Here is a 26,316-nt window from a genome sequence, read left to right on the forward strand (position 1 = left end):
GGTAATCTCTGGAGCCCTAATAAATTCTGGACCTGGTAGCCCTGCTTGCATCGGAAGCCGCTTGCCATGGGGCCGTTCGATTTACCAATCGCTTGACTTCGGGCGCATCTGTGGATTTTCGTGTCGTGTCATATTCGGATGACTTCAATCTCTCCAAGCAGAATTCAAAGCTCCCGCTACCATCTCCATGGACTTATCGTATCACCCGATATACTTGAACAGTCAAGCCTTGTGGCCCACACGCCATTTCTATGGTTCCCGGTGAGATACTAATATCGAGATGGAGCCCGTTTGCCATGCTGGTCTTCTTATCTGTCGACGTCGCAGGGCATCACGTCATTTTCATGTTTCAGACTCTTTTTTTCTGCTGCCTTTTCTCGAGTACAGCTTGAATAGGAGGAGACTGGCATTTTAATTGAGATACCCATATTGTTGTGTTGTCCCGTCTCTGTCTCATTCCTTTGAATCTCTTTTCTCCCGCAGTCTTTATCACATTCCGCACAGCCATGGTCGCATCCACCCTGTCCACCTCTTTCCCTCAGTCGTCTTCCGCAATAGCAGTCATTGTGCCTACCAAGCCCACTGCTTTGACTGTCTCCTTTGAGCAACTGGCACAGGATGTGTTGGCTTTTCAGAAACAACTTGCTCATCTAGGTATCCGACATGCCGACGCCGTCTCAATAGCCTTGCCCAACAGCTACGAATTTATCGTTTCTTTTCTTGCAACCTCTTTCCAGCGAGCAATTGCGGCCCCTCTGAATCCTGCCTACAAGCAAAGCGAGTTCGAATTCTACATCGACGATCTTTCTTCAGCCGTGATTATATTGCCTCGAGGAGCACATGCCCGGGACGGACCTGCTGTGAAAGCGGCCAGGAAACATCGTGCTGCCATTGCAGAATGCTACGTGGATGGAACGAAGTTGGTCTTGGATGTGAAAGAGCAGGGCTGCCTGGCACAAAGACAATCTCAACCAGTCGCTGAGGCTCAACCAGAAGATGTCGCACTCGTTCTGCACACTAGTGGGACCACCGGGCGCCCGAAGGCTGTTCCCTTGACCCATCGCAATCTGACAAGAACAATGCAGAACATTCAAAACACCTACGAGCTTACTGCTCAGGATCGGACGATGTTGGTTATGCCACTCTTTCATGTGCACGGTCTGTTGGCTGGGTTTCTGTCTCCCCTGAGCGCTGGGGGATCTGCTATTGTTCCGGATCATTTTTCTGCACGATCTTTCTGGGCCGACTTTATTCAACACAAAGCCAACTGGTATACAGCCGTGCCGACGATTCATCAAATTCTGTTGAAGAACCCTGCACCTAACCCGATACCCAAGATCAGATTCATCCGCTCGTGTTCATCGGCACTGTCCCCGAAAACATTTATGGAACTTGAACGGACATATCAAGCACCAGTTCTTGAAGCCTATGCCATGACAGAAGCAGCTCACCAGATGTGTTCGAACCAGCTCCCACATCGCGGAAAACGAAAGCCCGGCAGTGTGGGAATTGGCCAGGGAGTCGAAGTCAAGATTCTCGACGAGCAAGGTGATGAAGTCCCACGGGGCCGGGAAGCCGAAATCTGTGTAAGGGGAGAGAATGTCACGAAAGGATACATCAATAATGAAAAGGCTACCAAAGAAGCATTCACCAAGGGGGGATTCTTCCGCACAGGAGATCAGGGCAAGATGGATGAAGATGGCTACGTCTTCATCACCGGCAGGATCAAAGAGCTGATCAACAGAGGGGGGGAGAAGATCAGCCCGATCGAGCTGGATCATGTGATCATTGCCAATCCCGACGTGGCAGACGGTGTCACTTTTGCTATTCCTTCAGAATTATACGGCCAAGAAGTGGGAGTGGCAGTTGTTCCTAAGCCTGGGAAGACGGTGACTGAGAAGGGCATTACTGATTACGTTGCCAGCAAGACGGCCAAGTTCAAGAAGCCGAGCAGGGTATGTGCATTCTATCTGGCAGGTGCATCTTAGTGCCGCGCTGACTGAGATGACAGGTTTGGATCTTGAAAGAGATTCCCAAGACAGCCACGGGAAAGATACAACGAAGGAAGGTTGCAGATACTCTTCTGGCCAAAGACCAGCCTAGAGCGATGCTATAGAAGGATTGTTCGGGTCCGACCGGAGGCGTTGATGCCTGACAGTACAGGAAGAGACATGGATATCCAGCATGGCGTTTTCAAAAAAGAGGAGAAAGACAATCATGAGCGGCTAGAGTCAACCATGTGGGAGTCGAGGGCGTGTAGCACGCCTCCTAAGAATTTTCGTAGACCGATACCATGATGGGTGAATGTTTTCGCGAATTGCCTGGAAAGGGGCTGACAACTGAGGGACTGGGGAAATGCGAGATGAAGCTGCACCTCGGTCTTGGACATCCGGAGCACTGGATGTCAGGGTATCTCTCGAAGGGTACAGTTCCGATGCAAGATGAGTCGAGGCAGTCAACTGAAGCATGGGAGGAGCTAGACCTCGCACAAAGATAGAGATAGAGCTTGAGAAGGCTGAAGGTTCCTGCTCCCCACAAATTGGCGACGCCCTAAGAACATGTTCACATCCCCACTTCGCGCCCTGCGCTGTGGAGAAGAGTTCGACCGGCATTCAATCCTGGACAGCGATAATTGCCCCGGCTGTCCTCAGTTTCGCAGCGTGTGGTGCTAGGTCATACAATATTTGATTCCGTATCAACCAGTATCCTGACTCGGGAGCTTCATGTCGAAACTGCTTCGTGGTTACCGTCAGCTGCACTCTCTGAGAAGTGTTCACACAACACCCTCCCAATTCCCGCAAATAACTCGACCTCTACATCTGGGTCCATTAATTGCTCCGCGACACCTCCGATCTGTCAGAGCCATGTCTTCCTCGGCGATCCCTACGAACGAATGGCTGGTCATCGTTCCCGATCACCCTAACGCCCTTGACAAGCGACTCGCGGTCCGCCCGCAGCATCTTTCAGCGTTGACACCTAAGATCGAGGCGGGGATTGTGGTCTTTGGCGGTGCGACTCTTTCGAAACACCCCGCTGAGGGAGAAACTCCAGATATGACTGGCAGTGCCATGTTGATAAAGGCAAATACCGAGCAAGAAGTCAAGGAATTCTTGGAAAACGATGCGTACACAAAGGGAGGAGCGTGGGATGTGAGCAAGGCACAGATATTCCCGTTCAGGTGTGCCGTGCGGACGGCCATGTGAAGATACAGCTTTAGACGAGGGTCTAGCAATGGAATTGCCATTGGGACTGCGATGAATGATCAAGAACGAAGCCACAAAGCTTGAATGACTCGGCAGGAATGTGCCCATGAACGCTGCTGTATCGACCAGTACTACATTGGACAAACCCTATGGGCCTCGTTGTCAAACCTCTCCAACACTTTCCCTCTCTCCCTCAGTTGCAGCTTGAATGATGAGTGATGTGCACAGGCAACCGGACCGAGTTGTGTGACTTGAGAGCGGCATCTCTCACACACTACCGTTGATCTGTCACTTGCATCTCCTTGCTATATTACTTCTTGCTCACAAGTCCATGGTGATATTCGTTCAGTCCGACTGGGATGCATGTCATGATTGCTACATGGGTGATTCCCCGATATTTCCATGGGACAAATGGTATTTGGAGTGACATTTGCAGGTTGCCTGCGCACCAGATTCCTGCCGGTTGCTGGGTCAAACGCCTCTTCACTTTGTTCCCGTCTCACTTCAGCTCCGTATCAACCCAACCCTGTGACCAGAGACCATAAAGACGCGATTCCTCTCCCGTCTTTTCCACGATCATCTATCCATCCATCCTCGCAATTCTTGCCACGTCCTCTGCCGTCAACACTCGCATCTCGAAAGCTTCGAGCTAACCTTGCTGCAGTGATTCATCAAAGACACCCGCAGTCAACACACTTCTTTACCACTGCTCTCAGCCTCGTGCGATCCAACATGATGGATCTCTTCAACATGCTCTTCCCCTTCTTCATCCTCGTCCTTTCTGTTATTGCACAAGAGATGGGCAACATCACCGACGCCCCAGTCACTCAAAACAACCCCTCCCGCGCAACCTTCCAAGCGATCCTGCAAGTCGGGAAACCTGTACAAGGACAGATCACCGGGGTTTCTAGCGACAACGGCACTGGTGTCAATTTCAATGTCAACTTCTTTGACTTTCCAGATATCTCGCAGGGCCCTTTCAGTGAGTTCTCATAGAGCGTGACTTTGCAATCCCAAGTTCCTCTGCGTTGAAGACGACGACTAAAACCTTCCATTCAGAATACCACATCCACCAATACCCCGTGCCTGCGTCAGGAAACTGCACCGCCACCGGTGGCCACCTCTCGCCCTTTGGCAGACAGGACGACCCTCCCTGCGATGCCACCGCCCCGTGGACCTGCCAGCCCGGCGACCTCTCTGGCAAGCACGGCAATATCTCCCAACTGACCTCCTCCACCTCCGGTGACTCTCAGGCCGTCGGCACCTTCCAAGCCATGTACCTCGACCTGTACGTGAGCACCGACCCCAGCAACGTGGCGTTCTTCGGGAATCGCAGTGTGGTCGTGCACAACGCGAACGGGACGAGGTTGAATTGCGGCAATTTCACACAGATGAGCTCCGGTTCGAGTGGCGGCGGGAATAACAATGGGACCAATACTACGGTGCCGACAACTTTGCCCACGAACAACGTTGCGGCTGGGGCGGTTCGTGCGGTGAAGTGGGAATTGGCGACTGCCACGGTGTTTGCGATCGGTGTGTGTCTTGTCTCCTTGATGGGTGGCTTGATTTGAGGGCAACAGACAAGAGAAACAGCCAAGGCCGGAATTGTACTCCACTAATTCCTCGACACTTTACAGTATTCATGGTGATGATCGAGGGCGGACAGTCCAATGTATGCAGGTCTCAGGGATGTCATCGAGCGGAGATTTTCTAATCAGGGATCAAAGGGAATACCCGAGTTCGGCCATCGTGTAGTCCTTTAATGCAATGGTGATGATGGCGTTAGTAGATTCTCTAGCCAGGTATGGTGTGTATCATGGCAAAACGGCAAACTTCGTCTGAGCATCAGCAATGTGATTGAGTAGCCAGTCCTTTAGTTATTCTCGTAGCACATCCTTCATCCCGCCGTCTATCTATCGCGGTGATTGTGATGGTTATCCTAACCTTCTCATAACATGTTGATAACGAGCGCACCAATTTTCCGGGCAGTCAACTCAACCTCTTCAAGAACCCGCCTTGGATCAGCCTCTCCACGTCAGCCTGGCGGACGAAGAACTGCGAGTTCTTTGTCAGATTGATGGCGCCGTACTCTGTCTGGATCTCGCCGGCATCTCTCAGAACTCTGACGTCGATGAACAGGTCGCGCGGCGGCTCGAGCGAGCCCGTCAGGTCAATGTCCGTCCACTGGCCCTTGTACTGGGAGAGCAGGTCGCCGTAGGCGTGGAAGTAGGACGACTCCTCTGGCGAGAGGGCGTTGTGCGTCCCCGCCGCGGAAGCAGCAGCATTGTCCTCGCGAACATTCGCGGCTGCGTTGGACGCATTGCCACCACCGGCTTCGTGGCCCGCCCCGACCTCGAGGTCCTGGCCCTCCCAGACCATGCCTTCCAACTTCTCGGCCCGCACGCGGTGGTACGCCAGGAGACACCTCTTGTCGCGCCGCATGCTCAGGTGGTCGACGAGCAGCGCGCACGCCGTCGCGGGGTGTTCGGCCGGCGTGAAGGTGCTCTGCGACGACGGGTTGCCGTCCTCGTCGTACTCGGTCGTGGTGAACGGTTCCAGGATCCGCGTCACGTCGCGGTCCAGGTCGCGCACTTCGCGGACCACGGAGCGGACGAGTTCGGTCTGGTAGGGGGGCAGGGCGGGGAGGGTGAGTGTGCGTTTCGCGTGTTGCACCTGTCAGAGAAGAGGGTTAGTTTTGGACTTGCTAGATAGAGAATGGGAATGGGTGGTCCGACATGAAGAGCAGGGAAGGAGGCATGATTGAGCGAAAGTGAATGGGCGGACAAGAAACAACTTACGAGCTTGTTCCCAAGCTCTCCATGCATTTGGGAATTACATAGAGTGATCTTTCCTTACAACAAAGCACCGAGAAGACCTCGAGTGAGTCGTCAGCGACAGGCGACAGGCGACAGGCGACCGGACAAGAATATCGAGTTAATCATGTACCAATTTTGTAGCCCGTATGGATGGCGTAGTCAATACAGAATTCGAGCGCGGGGAAGAAATGTGGCCCCGCGAATGAACGCGTCAAGGGTCAATTGAGGGTAAAGGGGCGATTCCGCCAATCAGGTCCAACCACCTCTCGGAGCGGATTCTTGGTCGTCCCCTTTTTTCTGCCAGCCTTGTCGTTGCAGGATCGCTTGACCTCATCCCTTAGGTCTCATCTCCCTCAATCGCTTGCACGTGAATTTTGGGCGGAACATGCTCAGTGAGGTAGTTCAACAACATCGTCATGTGAATACGACACGGGAATACGAGATGAAGAGGGAGGAAGAAACCCAGAACGCCGATGACGAATCCTCGAGGGCATATCGATATGAAACCCCAAAGCGAGTTTGTGAAACGAACTTCCTTGAACGAAACTCAAGGTATTCCTCGACACGGGAACCGGGGAGAACATTCGAGACAAAACCACTCGACTCGAGCTGAACGAGATACCAGGCGGAACGTGCCCGGAAGTCAATCGTCCATTTTCGTCTGCTCAAGTCCTGCTTCCCTGACCACCTCTACAGAGTGGTAAGTGATGGAATGAGTTCCAGGCGAAGTCGGAGTATATCCTCCTCACTAAAACTGTCCTCGGAGGCTACTTTGATATCAACGCATCCTTCACTGCAGGATGCAAATGACGGCCACTGGATCTCGTATCAGCATGGCCTTTGACGAGGGTTCTTTCTCCAAGATCAAGTCAACAGAGCACGGAAGATCGAAAGGACAGGCACCGAGGGCTCGTCAGGAGCAACAGTCCACGGGGGGCCATCTCCGTCACCGCATGAACCGGGGTCTGGGTCTTTTTGTTGTGTGAGACCCATGCGCATTTCACTGGCACAGTCATAATGCAAATACAATAACAATAACAAAGTGAAAATCACGTCTCGGAAATGCTTCTCTATCAGGCTGTGCTTTGAATAGAGGGCACACAATGAAGAAAAAAACAATAGTGCGGCAGAACAGCCGAACCGGTCGCGTGAGAAGAACAATTCATACCGGACCGTGAATAGGATTCTCGTGAATAGCAGATATTCGCGCCAAGTGTGAACGAGTCACTTTTCCTGTATTTAATGTTGCGGCCAGGCAGTCACTCAACCAAGCGTTTGTCTCTTTCTTTCTTCCCATTCAGCAAACGCAAAGGCAAACGGCGCCTCGCAAACATGAGGCAGCGTCCACAAAACCCGCCAACGCCCACCAACGCCTTCTTCCGTCCCATCTTCGACCAGCGCCACCGGGTCGAGCGGCGGGGGCTTTGGTCAAAACCGGTGCGGCGGCGACCCGGTGGCGCCGGGTACATGGTTCCCAGGTGGGGGAACGTCGAACAACGCCCACCACCAAAGCCGCGCCAACATTTCCACTGGAGCACCTCTCCACCACCAACATGGTCGCCAACGTACTGGGAAGCGCTGCCCGCTCTGTGGATCTTAGTCAAGGACATGTACGCAATCACTGTGGCCTTGTTAGAGTTCAACGACGCTCTCAGACGTTTGTTGAATCTCCACGGAGAACGGTGGAAACGGCTGGATGGGGATAAGCTCGCAAGAACCCTGGCGATATCCCTGGATATCTGGTCCTCGTTGGCGCCCAAGAGACTCCTAGGATTCGCCACGCCAGAGAAATTTTTCAAAAACGCAACAATAAATAAATATCCAGAAGTCGTCCGCAAGCTTGCGAGGGCCGAAGCCCAGGTCGTGCTGACAATGGCGCGCCTGGCAACGGTCGAAGAGTGTGTGTGGTCAGGAGACGCTCTGCTCTTAATAGCACTGGACATTTCGGGACCCTTGGTGTCGGAAGCTCGCAGACAAAGATCACACCCCGACTTTCCCTGGTTCACCGAGCTCGAGGCACAGCATCGCGGGTTTCTCGCGTTTCGTGCACGCGCCAGGAGGCGGCTATTCGACACCATCAAGAAACTCTTGACCCCAAGGTTAAGGGCCCTGGACTACCGAAGGGATTTTTTCTACTCGGACCTTGAAGCAAAGTTCCTCGAAGCACGCGAAACCGTTTCTTCGTGGACACCTGGTCTTTCGAAAGTGGCCGAACACCTTTCTGCCCGCTTGCTCGCCCAACCCACCGTCGACCGCGAGGGAGAGATCTGTCCGATATGTCATGAAAGCTTGAGCAAAGATCCAAACGCAGAAGACGGGCAGGAAGGAATGAGACAGCTACCGATATGCACGGAAAGATGCTGCAATCAGCCCTACCACGTCTGCTGCCTCCTTGAGTGGTTGGAACAGGATCTCCATGTACCCTTCGTGTTCGGATCGTGCCCAACCTGTCGAGCTCATTTGAGCTACAACTTTGCGGTTGGTCTCATGGAAAGATCTATTGTGGAGCTGGGAACATTGTGAGGGACACAGGCGAGATTGTTGGTGCTGTGGTAGGATGGATCTGTCAGAGAGCTGAGCATGGATAGGGTTGAAAGGAAAATCATGACTGTGGTCGTGGCAAAGAAGAGACTTTCAAGAAGGGACCACAAATGGTCGAGTGTGAAATCAAGACATGGACAAGAGGTTGGAGATGGCTACTTCAGTGAGAGAGCTCGAGGAGGAAAGTATCGCAGCATGGTGAAGTGGTGGTGATACAGTCTAGCTTAACAACAAACCAGAGTGAAGAGTTTGAGAGAAACAAAGCCACACACATATGGTGTCATTGAGCCATCTTGTTGTAGAGATGAAACGCATTTCTCCTGCAAGACAATCAACAGGACTGCCACCTCTGACAAAGTTGGTGGCAATCTTTGAAGGAGGCGTGGGAGACAGGGAGGTTGACGCAGTCAGTGGGAACTAGTCTGAAAACGGATTGCTACGCTCACTAGCCATCTGATTCGCCGTATCTACATATCTGCACTTGCGGTATTTGTAGTCTGCCAGAACCTGTCGAGTATTCACCACATGTCGCTCATTCACTTGAAGGCGCCATTTGAAACCGACAGGTTTGAAAGTGTCGGGACACGCACGTGAGATGTCTGCAACTGGCAACGGGGCAAAGAACCCTCGACCATTGCAGCCTCTGTGGACATTATCGTGTCGGTAGACCAGCTTGTATGAGTGTTCGGTATTCCCTCAAACAACAGCCATCCCTCACCGCCGCGAGTCGTGAAAAGCTTCCTTGAAGGGCGAAGGGTATGCGAGATGACCCATTTGATCCTGACACTGGATGAAGGACACACAAGACCTCAAGTTCGAGGGTGACATCCTCCTCAATCTTCGATTCTCGATGCTCAATAACTGTGGAGTTGGAGCAGCAGGGATACGTGTTCTTGTATCGGCGACGACAAAGTGGATAGCAGATCGGATCCGCTCCCCATGTACCTCACTGATACGAGGGTCCTTATTCGTCGTTCGTATATCCAACAGAATCGCCTCCCTGACCTATGTGCCTACTAGTCTAGGCTCCTCAAAAGGCCAAAGCGTCTCTCCTCTGAGTCAAATGTTCCCGTCCCCTCCGGGTGTGACTCTGACCTGGACAAGTCTCTGGCCGGCTAGCCAGTATCGTCCATAAAACTCTTTTGGCCCCTAATAATTAGTATACAAGTAGATGCGGGTTTTGTTGGAGGGAGAGCCCACGGGACTAGGTAGATGACCTTCGTCTTAGAAGACCTACATGAAACACTTGCGTACATTTCACAGCACAGTTCAATATGTCGACAAGCCCTCAGTGCGGGATTGCCGTATCGACTGTTTCTGCTGATATGTATGTATTTACGTACCTACCAAGCAGGTAGATGGGCGTCGACCAGGGACGATACCTCCATGTAGGCACCGTTTCCAACGTCGTAGAGTTCCCTGAATGGATCGAACGAGCGAGGCAAGGGGCTTTTAGCGTAGGCAGGGGAAATGTACAGTATGGCGAAGCTGGATATCGATGGTCTTTTCTCGTTGAAGCTAGGAGAAACGGGGGACACGATATACAGTGTAATATAGTCGATCGCCCGTCTAGTCTAGTCACCCACGGAAAGGCGTCGGAAGATCTGCGACGATGCAGCCAGAGGGGGAGCCAAGTCGTATCGTCGTCGGATCTCGAATGGGGCATGCATGCATGACGGTATTTGTCAGTCGACTGCACTACTGGCATCAGGGGGAATGGGGTACATACCTAGGCACGATAGGTCTCAAGTACGCCATAGAGACAACGGCGAAAAGGGTAAAGCCACGCGAACGACGGGACTTTATGTCCCAGGTACACTGTGGCCCTCTTATCGAGAGACTGGTTGAAGCCAAACAAATGTTGCACAAGGGATGCCATCACACACTGCATAATCAGGGCTGGCGAATATGCTTGCACACAGGCTGCCACGGTCATGTGAAGGGCTCACTCTCAGTTGAGTCGAGCCCTACCAGTGGGGGGCTGTATGTAGATCTGGAGACTTGTAAGTCAAACCCTGCAAGGGAGTGGGAACAGCAGGATGCTACTCTACCAATGCGACCCAGTTTTCACCCATCCAACAGACGTGCAGGTTCATGGTGTTCGTGTGCGTTCCCCTCCGCCTCCCCGGTATGTCCATATCCTGTACCTCCACTAGGAGCACGATCCAGGAACCCGCGCGGCAGTTTGGCTTTTACGTTCTCGGAGCAAATCATCATGAAGAAGATATCACATGCGTGACTTCGTGCTGATTCCAAGGCATATGATAAGTGAGGACACCTCGTATCCGATAGGGTTCATCTGTAGTCGTGCACAGTGGTACACTGCCGCCGTCAAAAGCCAAGTTGAATTGGGATGAGCAAGGATGAGCAAAGTTTTCGAAGATGGGCCAAAGCGCGGCGAAGGACAGGTACGCAAGTTGTCTGTCCGCCTTCATCGATTAGCACAATCATGCTTGGAGCCATCGCACAAGGGGAGTAGCCTGTTGGCTGGAAAAAAACCTGGGCAAACCGCTGTGCTGCCGTTGAAGACACGCAGACGCGTCTTGAGCGCAGTTTGAAAGAGCAGTTTCTCAGCCAAGGTAGCAGTTTAGACATGCGGAAGGAAAAAAAAGGGCAAACATACCACGGAGAATAGAATCGCCGTCCATGGAGCTGCCCACAAGATTAAGAAGATACTCAAGGTGGACCAGGTTCGTAGACCACCAAAGTGGGAAGGTGATCTACAAGTCCAAGTGCAATTGGATGAGATCAAGCTCTTGCTTCCTGCGGATGCGAACCATGCTCAAGTCTGGTACTGGTGGATCGAATGCATGCCGTGAAAGCCCAAGAAAACCAAATGCGAGAAGGAGGAGCTACTATAGCTGAAGTGTTTGGGTCCGCGTCCGATGTCAGTGCGCCAGTGCCTTGAGAGGGGTTGAGAGGAGGTAAATTAGCTTTTCATATCAGTGGATGAGGATGATCCCCTGTGCAGCCTGCATACCCTTTTGTACGATGACAAATTTGCAATCCAGGGCAGACATGTCCCGCACTCTTCATACACAATCAGCCGGATGAAGTGGCTGAAACTGGGGTACAGGCTGGACCGACAGAAATCGAGAAGGCGAGAAAGTCAACTGTGATCCGCATCTAGACTGACGCAGAGCCAGACGGTAACGGCCCGGCTTCGGGTGGGCCGTGCTGTTATTGAGCTATCGCGTCAGATGTGCTGAGTTGGTCTATCGGACTCTACAAGTGTGCAGAGACGTTAGACTTCAGTATCCGATCGGTCTGGAAAGAATCGCAGAAAGAAGGTCTCGGTCAGCAAGAAGATGGCGGTAAGTCGGAGCAGGAGGAGAATTTGTTGGTGGCGCATCGGAGATTATGGAATGCCACAGCTGGTTCCATGGAGATCATGTTTGTTGCCGCTGTCATATAAGCATGTTCGTCGCACAGACAACCCGGCGGTAGCCAGTCAGCGAGAAGGCACTTTGAGCAAATCACCGTTCGGTCAGATTCAGGACCCGCCCCAAATTCAATGCTCGCCGCGCAGAGAACATGGAGAAGATGGCGTTGGTCGCTGGTCGTGACCGCAAGCGGCGGTTGGGTGCGCATGAGGAATGAGACTGGACGTGGTCTGTGCATTCCAATCGCAGGGAACAGCGCATGAAACGTTCGTCCCCTCCCCAGCATAGTGAGCAGGAAGTTGTTGGCGACCGGCTTGTTCTCTCATTGAACAACCCTTTTGCGAAAGGCTGCTCGCTCCAATGGAGGTTGTCCAAGTCAATATAAGGCTCTCAACAGGGTCGTTAGCTGGACTTGCCTGTTCAGCGGCAATTCCCGAACCTCTCAGGATGCTGCAGGGACCGGATGCGCGTCAAGGCGAGACTCCAGGACTCTAGGAAGAGCTCCAAGAACCTGGCGCCTCTTTTCACCGCTCACAACTCCTGACCCTGGTTGCGTGGAGGAGGGCAGCTTGTGGAGTTAGCTGCTTTCCATCTCCTCTCCTCTCCTTTTGCTTTCATCGATCCGAAAACAAAAAGAAACCGGTGGGAGAAAGCGACTTGTTACCATGAGTCCGGATGCGGCCAATGCAGCTGAAAGCGACCATCGTCGCACTCTAAAGCAAAGTGGTCGAGACTCTTGCAGTTGATTGATATGTTCCCTTCTCAGAGTCTTTCTCCTCTTGTTTTTTTTTTTTTTCTTGCATCAACAAAGCTTCTCAATCGGCAGGTCGCCAGTGTCTCGGTCTTGAGATTGCTATCCATCTCCTCGCGGGTAATTGAGACAAAGCCAGCTGCTTCTGGCGTCATCAAAATCAGTCTGGCAAGGCTGCCAACCTACTCACCGCAAGTATCAGACTCCAACCGTACTGCACCATACCGATCTTACTCTTTGAACACGACAAACTTTCTGGCCCTCTTCCCGTTCAAGCGGACGGGTTGCTGCAACAATTGATAAAGAACCATCTGCAACCGCAACATAGTCTCATCAGGAACAACGGAGATCTTTCAGCAATTGTCTTTGCCATCAAAGCAACAGCAGTGGGATAAAGCGCCATCTCCATTGTGCGGCTTTGCCTTCTGACGGAGAGCGACAGATAAGCAAATCTGACGAGGCTTGGAACCTGCGTCGAGCAGTTCTGTCAGCTGGATATAACATCTGGAACACGGGCTCAGACAACGAAGTGACGTTCCGAAAGCGGTCAGGAGACCACCAAAGTCACAAGCAGAAGGACTCTCTGTCATATTGCCACAGCATCCCTTTCCATCGACGAACCAGCTCGTTGCCTCTTTGCCTCATCACCTCGTTGTTGCGACAAGACGGACAACGTCGCACTGACCTCCACCGTCTCACATACACTCACCTCGAATTGGAAGAGCTTACCGACATCATGGCCCAAGACGCTGTCACCGGACGTCCGCCATCGCCTCCACATTCAATCGACGGCCATTACAGCCAAGGCGACGATAACCGGCCCAGCGCAACGGTTGTCGTAAAGCCGGAGCCTTTCACGCCACCAATGCCCCCAGCATCAATTGTGCCAGAAATGGGCTCCCAACAGACATATGTCAGTCCTTCATCCTCCAGTCATGACCAGTGAGACGCTTACCTCTTGCAGGACCCTTATGGCGACCCTTCTCTGTATCATACAGCGCCAACTCCCGTTTACTATACACCACAGCAGGTAAGTTGGATCCTGCCGCAAGACGCCGGCAAGACGTGCTGACCAAGACAGCCTATCGCCAGATCCGTTCCATGTCACACACCTCCTCAAAACATTGGCATCCTGACACGCAGTGGTCGCACTCTCGGAACTCCATCGAGCACAGGAGATACCGAATCTCCACGTCCCTCGCTCTCCCCAAAGTCGCGCAAGAATCCGAAAAAGAAAGCTGGCAAAAAGGGAGGACCTGCCATCGATCAACCACTCAGCATTCTGACAAGGGACTATAAGACTCCTGTTCGGGATATGGCACTGTGGGTCAACCGACCAGTCGAAGAACGATTGGCAGAAGTGGAGAGGAAAAAGGGATACGTTTCCAGACCGATGAACTCCTTCATGTTGTATCGATCTGCGTACGCAGAGCGAGTGAAGCAATTTTGCAAGGAGAACAACCACCAGGTGGTCTCGCAGGTGACGGGGGCAAGTTGGCCGCTGGAACCCAAGGAAGTGAGAGATCTGTACGAGCGATATGCCAACATCGAACGCGACAACCATGCCGCAGCTCACCCCAACTACAAGTTCGCACCAAACAAGACAGGGAAGAGGACAAGGAATGAGGACGATGTCAGTGACAGTGATCCTGACTGGGAAGGTTCCATCAAGAGCTCCAAGCGCAGTCGCAGTGTCAGGCGCTTTGACAGCAGAAGTGCATCCTCGACGCCATTCGACGACAGGCCTGCTGTTTACCACCGCATGATCCCAGCACAGCATCACTTGTCCGGGTACGAAATGACCAATCCATACAGACCGGCTCAGATCATGGTTGGCTCGAATGGCATGGTTGGCGACTATTACCAGGCGACAACTTCTGTTGGACCGTACGAGCAAGTCTCCGACATCGCCTACCGAAGGTTGGAGGATCCTTTCCCTCCATACCAGCCGCCGATGGGCTTGGTGGGGCTGCCGCATGCCGAACACCACGAGCTGCTGACGACTTACCCTGCGCCTCAGTCTATGGCGGTATCGGTCCAGCACGACATTCTCGACCCTCGGCTGGGACAACTGGATCCTGGGTATCAGATCGTCTATTACGACGACGGTGCTGAGCCGGCCCATGAAATCCCAAGGTCAATTGCCTATGAGTCTGCGCCGCAACTCGAATTGACTTACCAGCCTGAAGCTTACCATCCGGGTCTAGCCACGTTGACGGAGGAGCATGATATATGGGCAGAGCCTGGACAGGCAGGGTCGGACTTTGATTCGGAGTTTCAGAAGTTGAGTTGATGGATTGATTGAGAGGTCAGTGGCCGGAGTTTCATAGTTGTGTGAAGAGCATTGGTTGGACTTTCTATTGCATAGCCAGGGAGTTGAGTCATAGATGGGGGTTCCTATATTCGTTGAGCAATTTTACCTGTACTATCCTCATCTTTTTTCGGGGATCATGAGCTGTTGGAAGAACTTTTCCTCACAACAGGCTCGAGTTCAGTTGCCAGGACAGACACGAGACCCGTCGAATCGAAAGGAAAAAAAGGTATTAGCTTCTACATTCCAATTCGCTCGGACATTATTGCGCGCCTGGGGGAAAAATATCTTTCTTGGTCGCTAGAATATAGTACCACTAAGACCGAGGCAGTATGTTGAGGTGCGAAAGATTGGGTACCAGACTGTATGTCGAGGTTGGGAAGTGTAAATCAGCAAAGCATAAAGACGCGCACCGGTGGCACCAATACGGCTGCCACCCTGGCTGCTGGGTGGCTGCTGCACCTAGATGCTTAGTCACACGCGGTGGATCACATGGTCCCATCATAGCAGGCGACGGGTATTCAGGCTTGTAGGAAACTTTGTCACGTGCGCTAATTTTGACCCTTTATTCTGTTGTCACCATCTCATTGGCTTCCTTCCGGGGCTCCATTGGCCTATGAAACTCACAGCCAGGACCACAACCTCCACCACGTCGTCACTGTGTCTGCAGATCGAGGGGTGATTTGGCTGGAAAAACCCAATGTGGCATTCTTTCATGGTTCCCTTTGCACTTGCCGTACACCTCTGATTCCAGCTCAGATCACCCCTCTTGTCGCCACCATCCTTTTTGCTGTTTGCAGTCGCTGCAAACGGTACAATGGGTTGGCGAAAACGACCGCAACACCTCAGTCCAACGGGTGCTCTGTACACTCAACGCTGACCATGGCGCCCGCTCCATACACCGCCGAACCGGGCAATTGGTTCCTTCGCGGAGTCCAGTCTGCCGTCTTCTACTATGTCTCTTGCTCACCGTGGCTCGGTTACAAACACAGGCGGAAAAGGAGGAGGGAAGCGAAAGAGCAAGCACAATCCAAGGCGGAAATTGTGGTCACTCAGCCAGGCGTGGTCACGCAGCCTGGTCCTTTTCAGACAAATGAAGCCTGGGCAGAAGAGTTGATGCTGGGCCCTGGACCACCCAGAGGGTGGAAGAAAGATACGCTTCTGCAGAAATTGCAGAAGAAAGTGTACACAGAATCGCCCAGAAGCGACACTAAGCCCCCACCCGCAGGGACACTTGCACTGAGTTTGGAGGCGGCAAAGTCGTCTACAAGGCTTTCAAGTCCTCTCACAGACTCGGCCGCTGAGTTGTCAACGAGAACATCTCTAACTACAGACGAGATTGAGGACGTGGACACGAGTTGCGACAAGTCTGCTTCGGCTCAGGAGAGACCACCGCGAGAAAGAAGGCTGTCTAGTGCAATGGAGAATCTCAAAGACTCTCTACGCACAACTTTACATCCGCCAAAATGGAATTGGAAGAGATATGAACGAGAGGATGAGATCCTGGCGGGGTTTACAGAGAAAGTTACGAGAATGTGGAATCGGGCGACCTCGGGAATGCATCACGAGGATGCCGATGAGCAAGACGAGGGCGGAGAACCGTCAGTGTATAGACGAAAGCGTGCTCCCACAAATGAGAGTGAACGATATGACTACTATCGGGCGAGGCATCCCGAAGTGAACGATCTACATCCTCCGGTGGTATCTCAACTGCCGGCTACCAGGGCCGAAGCGGCTTGGATGTTACTTCCTCCTCCCAGTGCTGCTGTCATGGAAGCACGCAGAAGACCTGCTGCGGAACCCGAAATACGCTTTCCATTATGCGTCATCGGCAGGCCCCGAAAACAGGCGGAACCAACGCCATCAATGGCCAAAACCCGGTCCTTCGAACAAGTCGACATGCAATACTCGGTATATCCTAGTGATGCCGAAGATGAAGATGAAGGGTTTAGCAGCAGCGAGACACAAAGTGTCAACCGAGAAATCGATCACTACCAAATGCACAGTGAAAATGACAGCCCAGCACGGATCAAGCATCTATCAGATCCAGTCATCAAACCACCACCAGTGGTGTATCCGGTGTCACGGATTGCAGGAGACTTGTTTATTCCCAAGAGAAGGGATTCATGGCAGTTTCATTATGTCGTCCCGTCGAACCAGCCGATGGAATGGTAAGAGAAAGAAAGTAGGCAATTCAGTTTGCCTGATTCCAATAGCCAGAGGTGGCTACTACTCCTTGTTGCACACTGGGTCAATATGGAGCAAAATTGTTCTCGAAAAACTGGCCTGCCATGGATGGATCTGTGCCAACATGTGCAGATGAGCATTGAAAGTTTACAGTTGACGTTTTTTTTTTCACGACAGACTGAGGCGGTCTGCTAGACGAAGGTGTTTACGATCATGGTGCAGGGCAGGGATTGAATGACTTTTGGGAGCGCGATGGCGATGCATTTCTTTTTGTTTTGTATGTTTTTCTTTTGCGGCATTCTCACGTTCCAGGGGCTACCTGAAGCACTGTGTAACCAAAGAAATATTATTCTTGTTACTTGAGCCTCACCAACGCAAGGAACAGGCATGTGGTTGGGTAAGAATGCTGGTTCTCGTGGATTCTTGGACCAGGTGGTGCAGGGATCATCTTGTCTGCATTAACAGGGTCCAAGTTAAACGAGCCCAGGCGTGTGCCAGGCATGGCGCTGGGCCCGTTATGCGATCTGGAGAATGGAGCTGGGATGGCACCATTTTGCTGCAGGTTATTGTGCAATGATTGGGCAATTGAGCAAGACCCAACACTCGAGCGGGTATGGCGGTGGAGAACGAGGCTGGTTGGTAGCTCCCTTGAGGAAAATCATCTGTAAGGGAAACAGGCAAGGCTCAAATTAAAGGCGACTTCGAAGGGGTAGGGACTTTGAGGGTGAAGTTTCCAGGGCACTGTATCTCAGGAGGATCAGGGTCAGATGGATGTCAGGAAGTGGATGGCGGTTCATTCATCCGCCTGGGTGACAACAAAAACATCAAAGGGAAGAAAAGGATTGCCATAGACTAGTGAGTGACGAGAGATTCGCTGGGCGCAGTTTGCGCAGTCTGGGAGTAAGAAGGCACCGGCAGGCATTGGCAGGATTACCCTCAAGACATCCAAGAAACCAAAAGCCTCGCTACAACTGCGACATCGCAACACCCACCCAAAAACACATTTTTCCCTTTCTCTAACTCTGCTCTCCTGAATCAGTGACATTCTTCTTCACGGCCACCCCCCGTGTCACCTGTCTTCCCGCCTGTCCCCAGCCCTTCACCCTCGTATAACACCACGAGATTACCCCTGCGCACGCTATTCCAGCACCCACTGCCTTGTACTTGGTAGGTCGCTTGCCCACCTGCATCATACCGGATTCTCTCCTCCGTGTAACCTTCGACCAACCGCGGCCACAGTCAGTCCACCATTGCCAGAACTCTTCTCCACCCTTCGCGCAAACCGTCCATCGCCCTCGATCACTCGCGCCTCCAGACCACTGTCATTCATTACGCGGCAAAACAAGTCAACGCTTCTTGGGTTCCTCAAAGCCTCGCCAAGTTGTGATCCTTCCCGCAGGTGGCCGTGGTTCAATCTGAGTCTGAGCCATTGACAGAGAGCCGCCTTGACCCCGGATCTTTGGGTCTTGTTCTAAATTTCGCTGCATTTCGACCCTCAACGCTGTCCACTCTCCTGAGACATTTCAACACCGTGTTCTAGTCATCTGCTCCCGTCCGCAGCAAAGACAACTGCTTTCTAGCTTTCCCTAGCACCCCTCTTCCCTTCACAGCTACAAACGACTTTCTTTCACTCCCCACCTTGATTCACGTTTGTTGAGTTTGGCAACAACCTACTTGGCTTTCCGGTTCGAAATCACCCACACACTCCATCCCTTGCTTCGCCACGCCGCCTACGACTACCACCACTTCTGCCGTGTAAGGGATCTTTAAACTCTCTTTTCGGGCCTCTGCGAGAGAAGGAGGAGGATACTGTCAAATATAACAATATTATCTGGTTTTTCGCTGTCCGTTACTCAGACGCATCATCGTCACCACCTTCACTCTGGCACCTCCCAAGATGTGGTCTACCGCCGCTTCCTGGGTCGCCCTGCTTGCGTTGACCGCGGCTCTCACCCGATACTATAACCCAGACCTGTTCAACAAACTCACCGGCCAGGCGTTCACACGAGCACCACAACCGCATCAAGAGTTGGAAAGACCTCCTGCCAAAAGACAGAAGTCGAAGCGGACACATGCCAGTCGACTGGAGACTAGCAACAGTGGCACTTCTACCCCGACTAGTGCTACTGAAGGCAAGGCCAACAAGAGGAGGAAGCTCATCTCCGCCCCGATTGAGGATAAGGTGGTTGCTCAAACTGCTGAGGGTCAACGAGTGACTCTGCCACGAGACGAGGAGGACGAGCTGAGCAACAAAGAATTCGCTCAACAGCTCGCCAAAGCCCAGGCTGGGACGAACCTGCAGCCTGTCGCATCGCAGGGGGCGAACAAGAAAGAGAGACGAGCGGCTGCAAAGTCAGCGCACGGGAAGCAAAATGGCCTCGAGGCTTCAGGGCTTTCCACCGAAACGTCTTCAACCACCGGTCGCGATGCAGACGATGACCTCTCCCCGATCGGATCTCCCTCTACTGGCCCTGTGTCGACCGCGCCCACCTCCCGCGCTGGTGATGTGTCGGACATGCTAGAGGCCCCTGCAGCCAAGCCTGGAGTTTTGAGACTAACAGATGTCAAGAATGACGGTCCCAAAACGGCAGCGGGCTCCTCCAAAACCGCTTTCCAGCCTGCCTTGACCAAAAAGCAAAGACAACGACAAGCAAAGGCTGCGGAGCAGAAGGCTTTGAGAGAGGAGTCGGACCGCATGCACGAGCAAAAGAAACAAGCACAGTTGCGGACTGCCAGAATTGCCGAAGGAAGCTCGAACCAGACCAAAGCGAATTCATTCACTGCGAAGCAAAATGCGTGGCAGACTGGAAAGCCAGCTTCGGAGAAGTTGCCCCAAACCACTGAAGCCGCGCCTCTTCTCGACACTTTTGACAAACCAGAAATACCAACTGTTACTGTGAATGGGTCTGTCACTTCAGAACCGCTTTCCAATGTAACCAATGCTGTTCACGAGACAGCAAATGTCTCTGCAGTCAAAGAAGATGTTGGCAAAGGCAAGACTCGCGCTCTCGGAGCATCAGATCGCGAGAAAGCCGCCAGACCTGTCCTAGGGAGCCGGCCAAGTTGGGCTGACGAAGTCAACCAGGAGGAGCAAGACAAATGGGCAAAAGAGCTTGTACAAGACGAGAAATGGGAATCGGTGACCAGCAAGAAAGGCAAGAAAAAGGCCAAAAAGGATATAAATGATACAAGCAGTGAGGCCAGTTCTTCGGTTGCCAGAACCGTGGCAGCCAGCCACCCCATCATCAACGGCACTCAAACGAATGGAATCAAACCTCGCGTGGAGAACCTGAACCGATTTCAGTCCATTGAGCCGGCGACAGATCCGACGTTCAGAGACGCTGAATGGGAGGCTTGATCTAAGATGATGCAGGCTTTGGAGGAGACACTCACTCCGACGCGTCCCGGAGTGGATGCGGCGGACTTTGTTGCCAATAGTGCATGTCCATTTGAGAGGCAGAGCGTGTTGTTTGTTTGTGTGATTTTCTTTCTGTCTACTTTTGTCTCTTTCGATTCTCAGAACTTGTCCGGCGTGGAGCATCATTTTACGGAGCATTAGTATGGGCATGGATATTCATACGGCCCCACCATGGCCTTCAGCAAAAGCAGAGATCAAATCATCAAATACCAGAATGGGGATCCCACGAGGTCCAATTTATTCGTATGGGAAAGGGAGAAACCTTATGTTCCATGGGGAAGAATGGGAGAAAGCCATTGCGCCATCAGGATGATCCCCAAGATAGAATCACTGTGGACTTGTGTACATGATATGCAAGTCATCTTGAAGCGACTGTAACCAGACAGCGGCTGTTATTCCAGAAGACACAATCCGTAGCTGACTTGTAGAGCTGCGAGGGACGAGAAAGGCGCAGTCGCTGTACCTCGCATGAGGGAGGAAAGGGGATTGTGCAGGCGATTGTGGACTTAGTCAGAACCAAAATTCAGGGGTTGCATAGAGTGTGATTGGCCGGGTTGTGGGTTGAGAATAGCACAACCTCCCACCACGACTAAGTAGCCAGCGTGTTAAGAATACTCAGAGGCAGTATTTTGTCCCTGTGCTGTGCCTTGCCTCCAACGAAGTCCCAAACTGGGTTGCAGATTGACACGCAGCTTGTTTGCTTGCCACGGGTCCATATAATTTCATTTCCCTGTGCGGGAAATTCTGAGCAATTACTACCACTTGAAACAGACACAGACACACGCGCACACGCACACCTACTTCTCTTGCTAACTATCCCACCCGTCCTCACACACTTCTCGGCCGGACCCATTCCTGACTGCGATCGAGACCTCCCTCACCTCAAACCAAGAAACAAGAAAGTGCCAACATTTACTTCCTACCCAGCGTCACCATGGCGCAGATACGAGGCACCGCGGGCTACAATCTGGGCCTGAACAACCAATTTGGCTCCCAACGGAGCGACAATGCCACCAACGATCCCAGTCCCCTCGACCAGATTCGAGAACAGACGAGCAAAATTGAAGACTGGCTGAACACGATGGGCGAGCCTTTGAAACCGTGAGCATCTATACCCATCACCCTTCACTGCGGCTGCAAAGCTACGCGGGGGCGTCTTCTCAAAGACCAGTTTGGATGCTTACTCGGTCCAATCATACACAGATACCTGCCCGCCATCGGTAGATTTCTTATCGTCGTGACATTCCTCGAGGATGCGGTCAGAATCGTGACCCAGTGGGGCGACCAGCTCACATATCTAAGAGATTTCAGACACAGTGGGTGAACCGTCGAGATGAGTCCAATAACTGCAGATGCTGACCACACCTCCCTAGTTCCCTGGGGAATCACCCATCTTTTCCTCATCTTCAATGTCATTACCATGTCGGTCTGCTCCACGCTGGTCATCATGCGCCGCTATGGCGAGTATGCCGTGGGCGGTCTGTTGTCGGTCGTGGTTGTTCAAGCCCTGGGCTACGGCCTCATCTTCGATCTCAATTTCTTCCTTCGCAACTTGTCCGTGATTGGCGGTCTCCTCATGGTGCTCGGGGACAGCTTCGTGAAAAAGAGGGTATTTGCAGGTCTGCCTACAATTGATGAGAAGGACAAGAAGATGTACATTCAGCTCGGTGGCCGAGTGCTGCTGATTTTCCTCTTCATTGGGTTCGTTTTTGCCGGTGAATGGAGTGTCGGGAGAGTCCTGGTCAGTATGATTGGATTTGTGGCTTGTGTGATGGTCGTGGTGGGTTTCAAGGCGAAGCTCAGCGCTGTCATCCTGGTGGTGCTTCTCAGCGTGTTCAATGTGCTTGTCAACAACTTCTGGACGGTGAGTGGAATTGATGCCCCTTCGCTATTGATGCCCTGTGCTGACAATGTCCATCTGCAGCTTCACAAGAACCACCCACACAAAGACTTTGCCAAGTACGACTTTTTCCAGATCCTGTCGATCATGGGCGGTTTGTTGCTACTGGTGAACATGGGACCCGGCCAATTGAGCGTGGACGAGAAGAAGAAAGTCTACTGAGTATGTGGGTAATTGATGCAGCGTACTTTGGGGGAAGAGGAGAAGGAACACACCGTACTCGACCCACGCGTCGATGATATAAAAATGTGGAATGAGACCACGCAGGAAAACGACGAGGGCCACTCAGGCGGAAGCAGACAGCTACGATCCACAGCAGTGTGTTTCGGGGACGACTCGTCTCATCAGTCGGCTGTCTCGATCTGTGCCGCGCCGAGAGCAATTCGGTGCGCGTCTTCGAGGGCCCGAAGCCATGATGAAGCAAATACGTGTGATATTTAACTTTGCATAAGCGGATGCGTTCTCAGAGATAGAACGTAGGTTGGGACAATAGTTTAGCATGCTGCCTGCGTTCTGGACTAAAGCTCTGTCCGGGATGGACCAATTTAGAGAGAAAAGCCATCATCTAAAAGCCAAGCAACTAGATCTCCTCTTGACACTGTTTCTTTCTGTGGCCTTGACCAGGGACATGTCTCGAAGGGCTCCCGTGGGTGTCTGAACGTGAAGAGTCTCGGGTCCTTGTACTCTTTACTATCCTGGAGCATGACATACTATTATTGATGGTGCTAACCTGATCTGGAAGTCTTGCGCGCTAAAACCTCTAGCGGCTTTGCCAAGGTCGGCTCTAATCCGGATAAACTTGTTTCCCATCAAGACATCGTCCTCTAATATTTCACGGATAGTCTGACCTCAAAAATTCCATCACAGCGTGATCCAATTCCGCCCCTTCAATCTCGCCATTTTCACTCTTCTCGTACAACTGAGAAAAGTACCCGGACCAACATGTCTCTCCAGGAGGCTGAACCGGTGTCTGTCGTAGGGTTCTCTTTCGGATCGAACGGACCCAGAACCTCGCGATGATCCCGACTCCCAGATCGGCCCATTCAAACGGACTCGGCGTGAGAGTGCCGTGGTACTTGTAAACGAATATCGGGTGGAGGATGAGCATGGCAAGGAGAGAGAAGCTTTTCAGGCGATTTGAGCCGAACGTCAGGTCAAGTCCATACAGTGCCGGTCCAAAAGCATAGTAGTTGAGCTCTTGAAGGACGCACACGAGATTCGACACCCAGCGCACCCATAGCCCCATTGGAAGATAGCCGCGTCTCCCTAGGGCTATGAGGACGGACATCCCAAGTTCGGCGACCGAGGTGTGCCAATCCCTATCCGACATGGCCTCTTCAATGGACAATAGACGGTCTCTTTCACGATCGGTCTCGGCACATTTGCACATCAGCAGGTCCAGCATTCCCTTGGTCCAGAGAGTTTGACAGTTGTTGAAGAAAATCTCATACACCTCTGCATCATCTCCGGCGAGACGTCGTCTTTCTTCTTCAGTATGTTAGCCTGTCGCCTCTCGACTTTGCTTCCTCTCACCCGGGTGAAACTTACGCTCAAGTGCCATCACTTTGTCGATGTATTCGTTACTGACAAACGTATGACCCGCGACTGCCAGCTGCTCGTCTGTTAGCTGTACTCCCGCTGCAGTTGTGTTCAGTTCCCCAGCAGAGGTCGCGCTCTCGATGCTGATCTGAGCACTGCCTTCGCCCCGGTGCAGGTGCCATGCGGTTGCTCGGTCAGGAATATCGATGATCCAGTGTCGAAAGATGTTCTTGCTCAGCAACTCTTTTATGCCTTCTGAATATATCGACTCGTCCGGGTTACTGGTTTCCGCACCATCGACTCCGAAAGAGCCCAAGGCCCCAATGGATGTTGAGATGAGGAAAATTCTACACCTGTCCCCCGTGTTGCTCTTTACAAGTCTGGTGTAGTGGAGCATCAATGCGATTAGGCCTGGCATCCGAAACGTCTTTGTTCTCAGACTTCGCTTCTGGACCCGCCACGGGCTGTTGGCCTTCCTCTTCGTCTGCGCACGTCCTCGGAGATAAGTCGTCCTCAAATCAGGCGTCGCTAATGTCAACAGTGCTCGCAAATCTGCGTTGGCGTCGAGAAGGGCACGCCTGGCTTGTTCGATACGCTGACAAACGCGATCCCTGCTCCTGGTGGAACAATCCGCCCCGCTCAACCCGGCGTTTGCGTACCGTTCCAAAATGGATCGCTTCACGTCGTCTCTGCGAGCCACCTCGGCCGCACGGGCGATGTGGTCCGACAAGCTGAACAGGGCCTTTGCCGGACCATTGTTGACGCACGGGAAGAGCGAATGGGCAAGGCAGACGCCAAACCTGTGGTTTTCAAACACGCCATTCCTTGCGAACAGCCAATTGCCGACCGCGCACACCCACTTGGTCGGGACCAGGTTCAGGATGTTTCCGACCACAATGAGCGCCGTGGTCTGAAACGCTTCGAACAGCCACCGTAGCGGGAACAGGAGTATGCGCGCCGGCCATTTGACGACGGGATGGATGATGTTCCGGTACGCGGTCACCACGAGATATGCCGCGACCTGGACGCCCGTGTAGATCCATCTGACGGGGACGAGGGCTCGGCTCTGCGCCAGCCTTTGCAGGAATGGCCCGATCCGAGTGTACAGCACGTCCGGGGCCACGGTCCGGATCGCTTTCACGCCCACAGCGGCTCCGACGAGGGTGACGCACAAGACCTGCGGGGCCCAGCCCAGGGCGGAGAGGAGAGACATCATCCTCCAGGCCACCAGCCAATGTATGCTGACAAGACAAATCTTTCACAGAGAATCTCGGGATTCGAATTCGACCAAGAACTAGAAATTGATAAAGTCGCAGAATGGTAGAATAGCAGCCTAGAGATTCTCGAGAGCCTTGATTTGGGTTGGTGAGCCGTAAGGCTGGACGGAAATCAAGTCATCACGCTGTGTTTTTCTCCTCGGCCACGTTGAAACAAGCGGGTATAAGATGGGTATGGGTGTAGGTATAGGTGTGCAGCCTGGAAAGAAACCTCCCCGCTCGGCTCAGTAGTTTCCCGGTAACTCGTGCTTTGTATGTTGTAGCCTTGTCTTTTGTGCTGTGGCGGTGCGTGTGTCGGCTAGTTGGCTCTATCTACTATTAGGCACTGCTGCGTAGTACTGGGCATGAGGTAGGTAGGTATTTCCCCCGCATGTGTTGAGCGAGCGTGTGTGTGTGATTATGTCTGTCTGCTCTGTCACAAGGCTGAAGACTCACTCACTCATCCATCTTGCCATGTCTTGAGTGTCTTAGACGACACGGGGGGGCGGGCCACACATTGAACGAATGGCACTGGCGGGCCAGGCTAGGAACGAGTACAGAGGAGCGAGGAGCGAGTATTAGTGGAGGAGGTATAATTAGGAACCGACCCAGCTACAAATACTCGGTACCCCGTACCTCTATCAGAGAGATTCCATTGGGTCCATGGACATGGTCAAGGTCAAGGACAGGGACAGGGACAGGGACAATGGGTCTTGATTTCTACGAGAATACGAGGAAAAGAAAACACACCTGCAGGGTCTCTACACACCCCGTCGCTGCGGTGATGCGTGATGCGTGATGCTGTTGAGTAGTAGTAGTTGGCGGCGAGCGGACTTTGAACGCGTGCAGATTTTCGAGGCTATTGTTAGACATCCTGGGCCCCGGGCAAGTTGAATACGAGGACTTGTGTCACTCTCCTCTTTCCTAGATACAGTGTGGGATGTGACGGGCAAACTAAGACTACTGTAGGTCACTCACGAGTGCAATTTCTCAGCGATGAGGCTGAGGCTG

At 52.6% G+C, this 26,316-nt stretch overlaps 10 protein-coding genes across 10 annotated transcripts; 8 read left to right on the plus strand and 2 right to left on the minus strand.

Moving 5' to 3' along the window:
• Window positions 1-506: 506 nt before the first annotated feature.
• On the plus strand, window positions 507-2,116 carry Z517_01273 (uncharacterized protein; the record flags this gene model as incomplete). The annotated part of the gene is made up of 2 exons (XM_013434234.1): window positions 507-1,955; window positions 2,012-2,116. The coding sequence occupies 2 exons, from the start codon at window positions 507-509 to the stop codon at window positions 2,114-2,116; spliced, it is 1,554 nt and encodes a 517-aa protein (XP_013289688.1).
• A 748-nt stretch (window positions 2,117-2,864) lies between these two features.
• Z517_01274 (uncharacterized protein) lies at window positions 2,865-3,203 on the plus strand (the record flags this gene model as incomplete). The annotated part of the gene is made up of 1 exon (XM_013434235.1): window positions 2,865-3,203. The coding sequence occupies one exon, from the start codon at window positions 2,865-2,867 to the stop codon at window positions 3,201-3,203; it is 339 nt and encodes a 112-aa protein (XP_013289689.1).
• Window positions 3,204-3,935: 732 nt separating this feature from the next.
• Z517_01275 (uncharacterized protein) lies at window positions 3,936-4,774 on the plus strand (the record flags this gene model as incomplete). Its single annotated transcript, XM_013434236.1, has 2 exons — window positions 3,936-4,185; window positions 4,263-4,774. 2 exons carry the CDS (start codon window positions 3,936-3,938, stop codon window positions 4,772-4,774), a joined length of 762 nt encoding a protein of 253 aa, XP_013289690.1.
• A 418-nt stretch (window positions 4,775-5,192) lies between these two features.
• Z517_01276 (uncharacterized protein) lies at window positions 5,193-6,028 on the minus strand (the record flags this gene model as incomplete). The annotated part of the gene is made up of 2 exons (XM_013434237.1): window positions 5,193-5,876; window positions 6,002-6,028. The coding sequence occupies 2 exons, from the start codon at window positions 6,026-6,028 to the stop codon at window positions 5,193-5,195; spliced, it is 711 nt and encodes a 236-aa protein (XP_013289691.1).
• A 1,323-nt stretch (window positions 6,029-7,351) lies between these two features.
• On the plus strand, window positions 7,352-8,542 carry Z517_01277 (uncharacterized protein; the record flags this gene model as incomplete). Its single annotated transcript, XM_013434238.1, has 1 exon — window positions 7,352-8,542. The coding sequence occupies one exon, from the start codon at window positions 7,352-7,354 to the stop codon at window positions 8,540-8,542; it is 1,191 nt and encodes a 396-aa protein (XP_013289692.1).
• Window positions 8,543-13,430: 4,888 nt separating this feature from the next.
• Window positions 13,431-14,987, plus strand: Z517_01278 (uncharacterized protein; the record flags this gene model as incomplete). The annotated part of the gene is made up of 3 exons (XM_013434239.1): window positions 13,431-13,607; window positions 13,659-13,724; window positions 13,776-14,987. 3 exons carry the CDS (start codon window positions 13,431-13,433, stop codon window positions 14,985-14,987), a joined length of 1,455 nt encoding a protein of 484 aa, XP_013289693.1.
• A 900-nt stretch (window positions 14,988-15,887) lies between these two features.
• On the plus strand, window positions 15,888-17,180 carry Z517_01279 (uncharacterized protein; the record flags this gene model as incomplete). The annotated part of the gene is made up of 1 exon (XM_013434240.1): window positions 15,888-17,180. One exon carries the CDS (start codon window positions 15,888-15,890, stop codon window positions 17,178-17,180), a length of 1,293 nt encoding a protein of 430 aa, XP_013289694.1.
• A 1,909-nt stretch (window positions 17,181-19,089) lies between these two features.
• Window positions 19,090-20,550, plus strand: Z517_01280 (uncharacterized protein; the record flags this gene model as incomplete). Its single annotated transcript, XM_013434241.1, has 1 exon — window positions 19,090-20,550. One exon carries the CDS (start codon window positions 19,090-19,092, stop codon window positions 20,548-20,550), a length of 1,461 nt encoding a protein of 486 aa, XP_013289695.1.
• A 994-nt stretch (window positions 20,551-21,544) lies between these two features.
• On the plus strand, window positions 21,545-22,672 carry Z517_01281 (uncharacterized protein; the record flags this gene model as incomplete). The annotated part of the gene is made up of 4 exons (XM_013434242.1): window positions 21,545-21,711; window positions 21,814-21,926; window positions 21,984-22,474; window positions 22,535-22,672. The coding sequence occupies 4 exons, from the start codon at window positions 21,545-21,547 to the stop codon at window positions 22,670-22,672; spliced, it is 909 nt and encodes a 302-aa protein (XP_013289696.1).
• A 670-nt stretch (window positions 22,673-23,342) lies between these two features.
• On the minus strand, window positions 23,343-25,262 carry Z517_01282 (uncharacterized protein; the record flags this gene model as incomplete). The annotated part of the gene is made up of 2 exons (XM_013434243.1): window positions 23,343-23,995; window positions 24,059-25,262. 2 exons carry the CDS (start codon window positions 25,260-25,262, stop codon window positions 23,343-23,345), a joined length of 1,857 nt encoding a protein of 618 aa, XP_013289697.1.
• Window positions 25,263-26,316: the final 1,054 nt, after the last annotated feature.

Source organism: Fonsecaea pedrosoi (genome assembly GCF_000835455.1).
Source record: "Fonsecaea pedrosoi CBS 271.37 unplaced genomic scaffold supercont1.1, whole genome shotgun sequence".
NCBI classification, from domain to species: domain Eukaryota; kingdom Fungi; phylum Ascomycota; class Eurotiomycetes; order Chaetothyriales; family Herpotrichiellaceae; genus Fonsecaea; species Fonsecaea pedrosoi.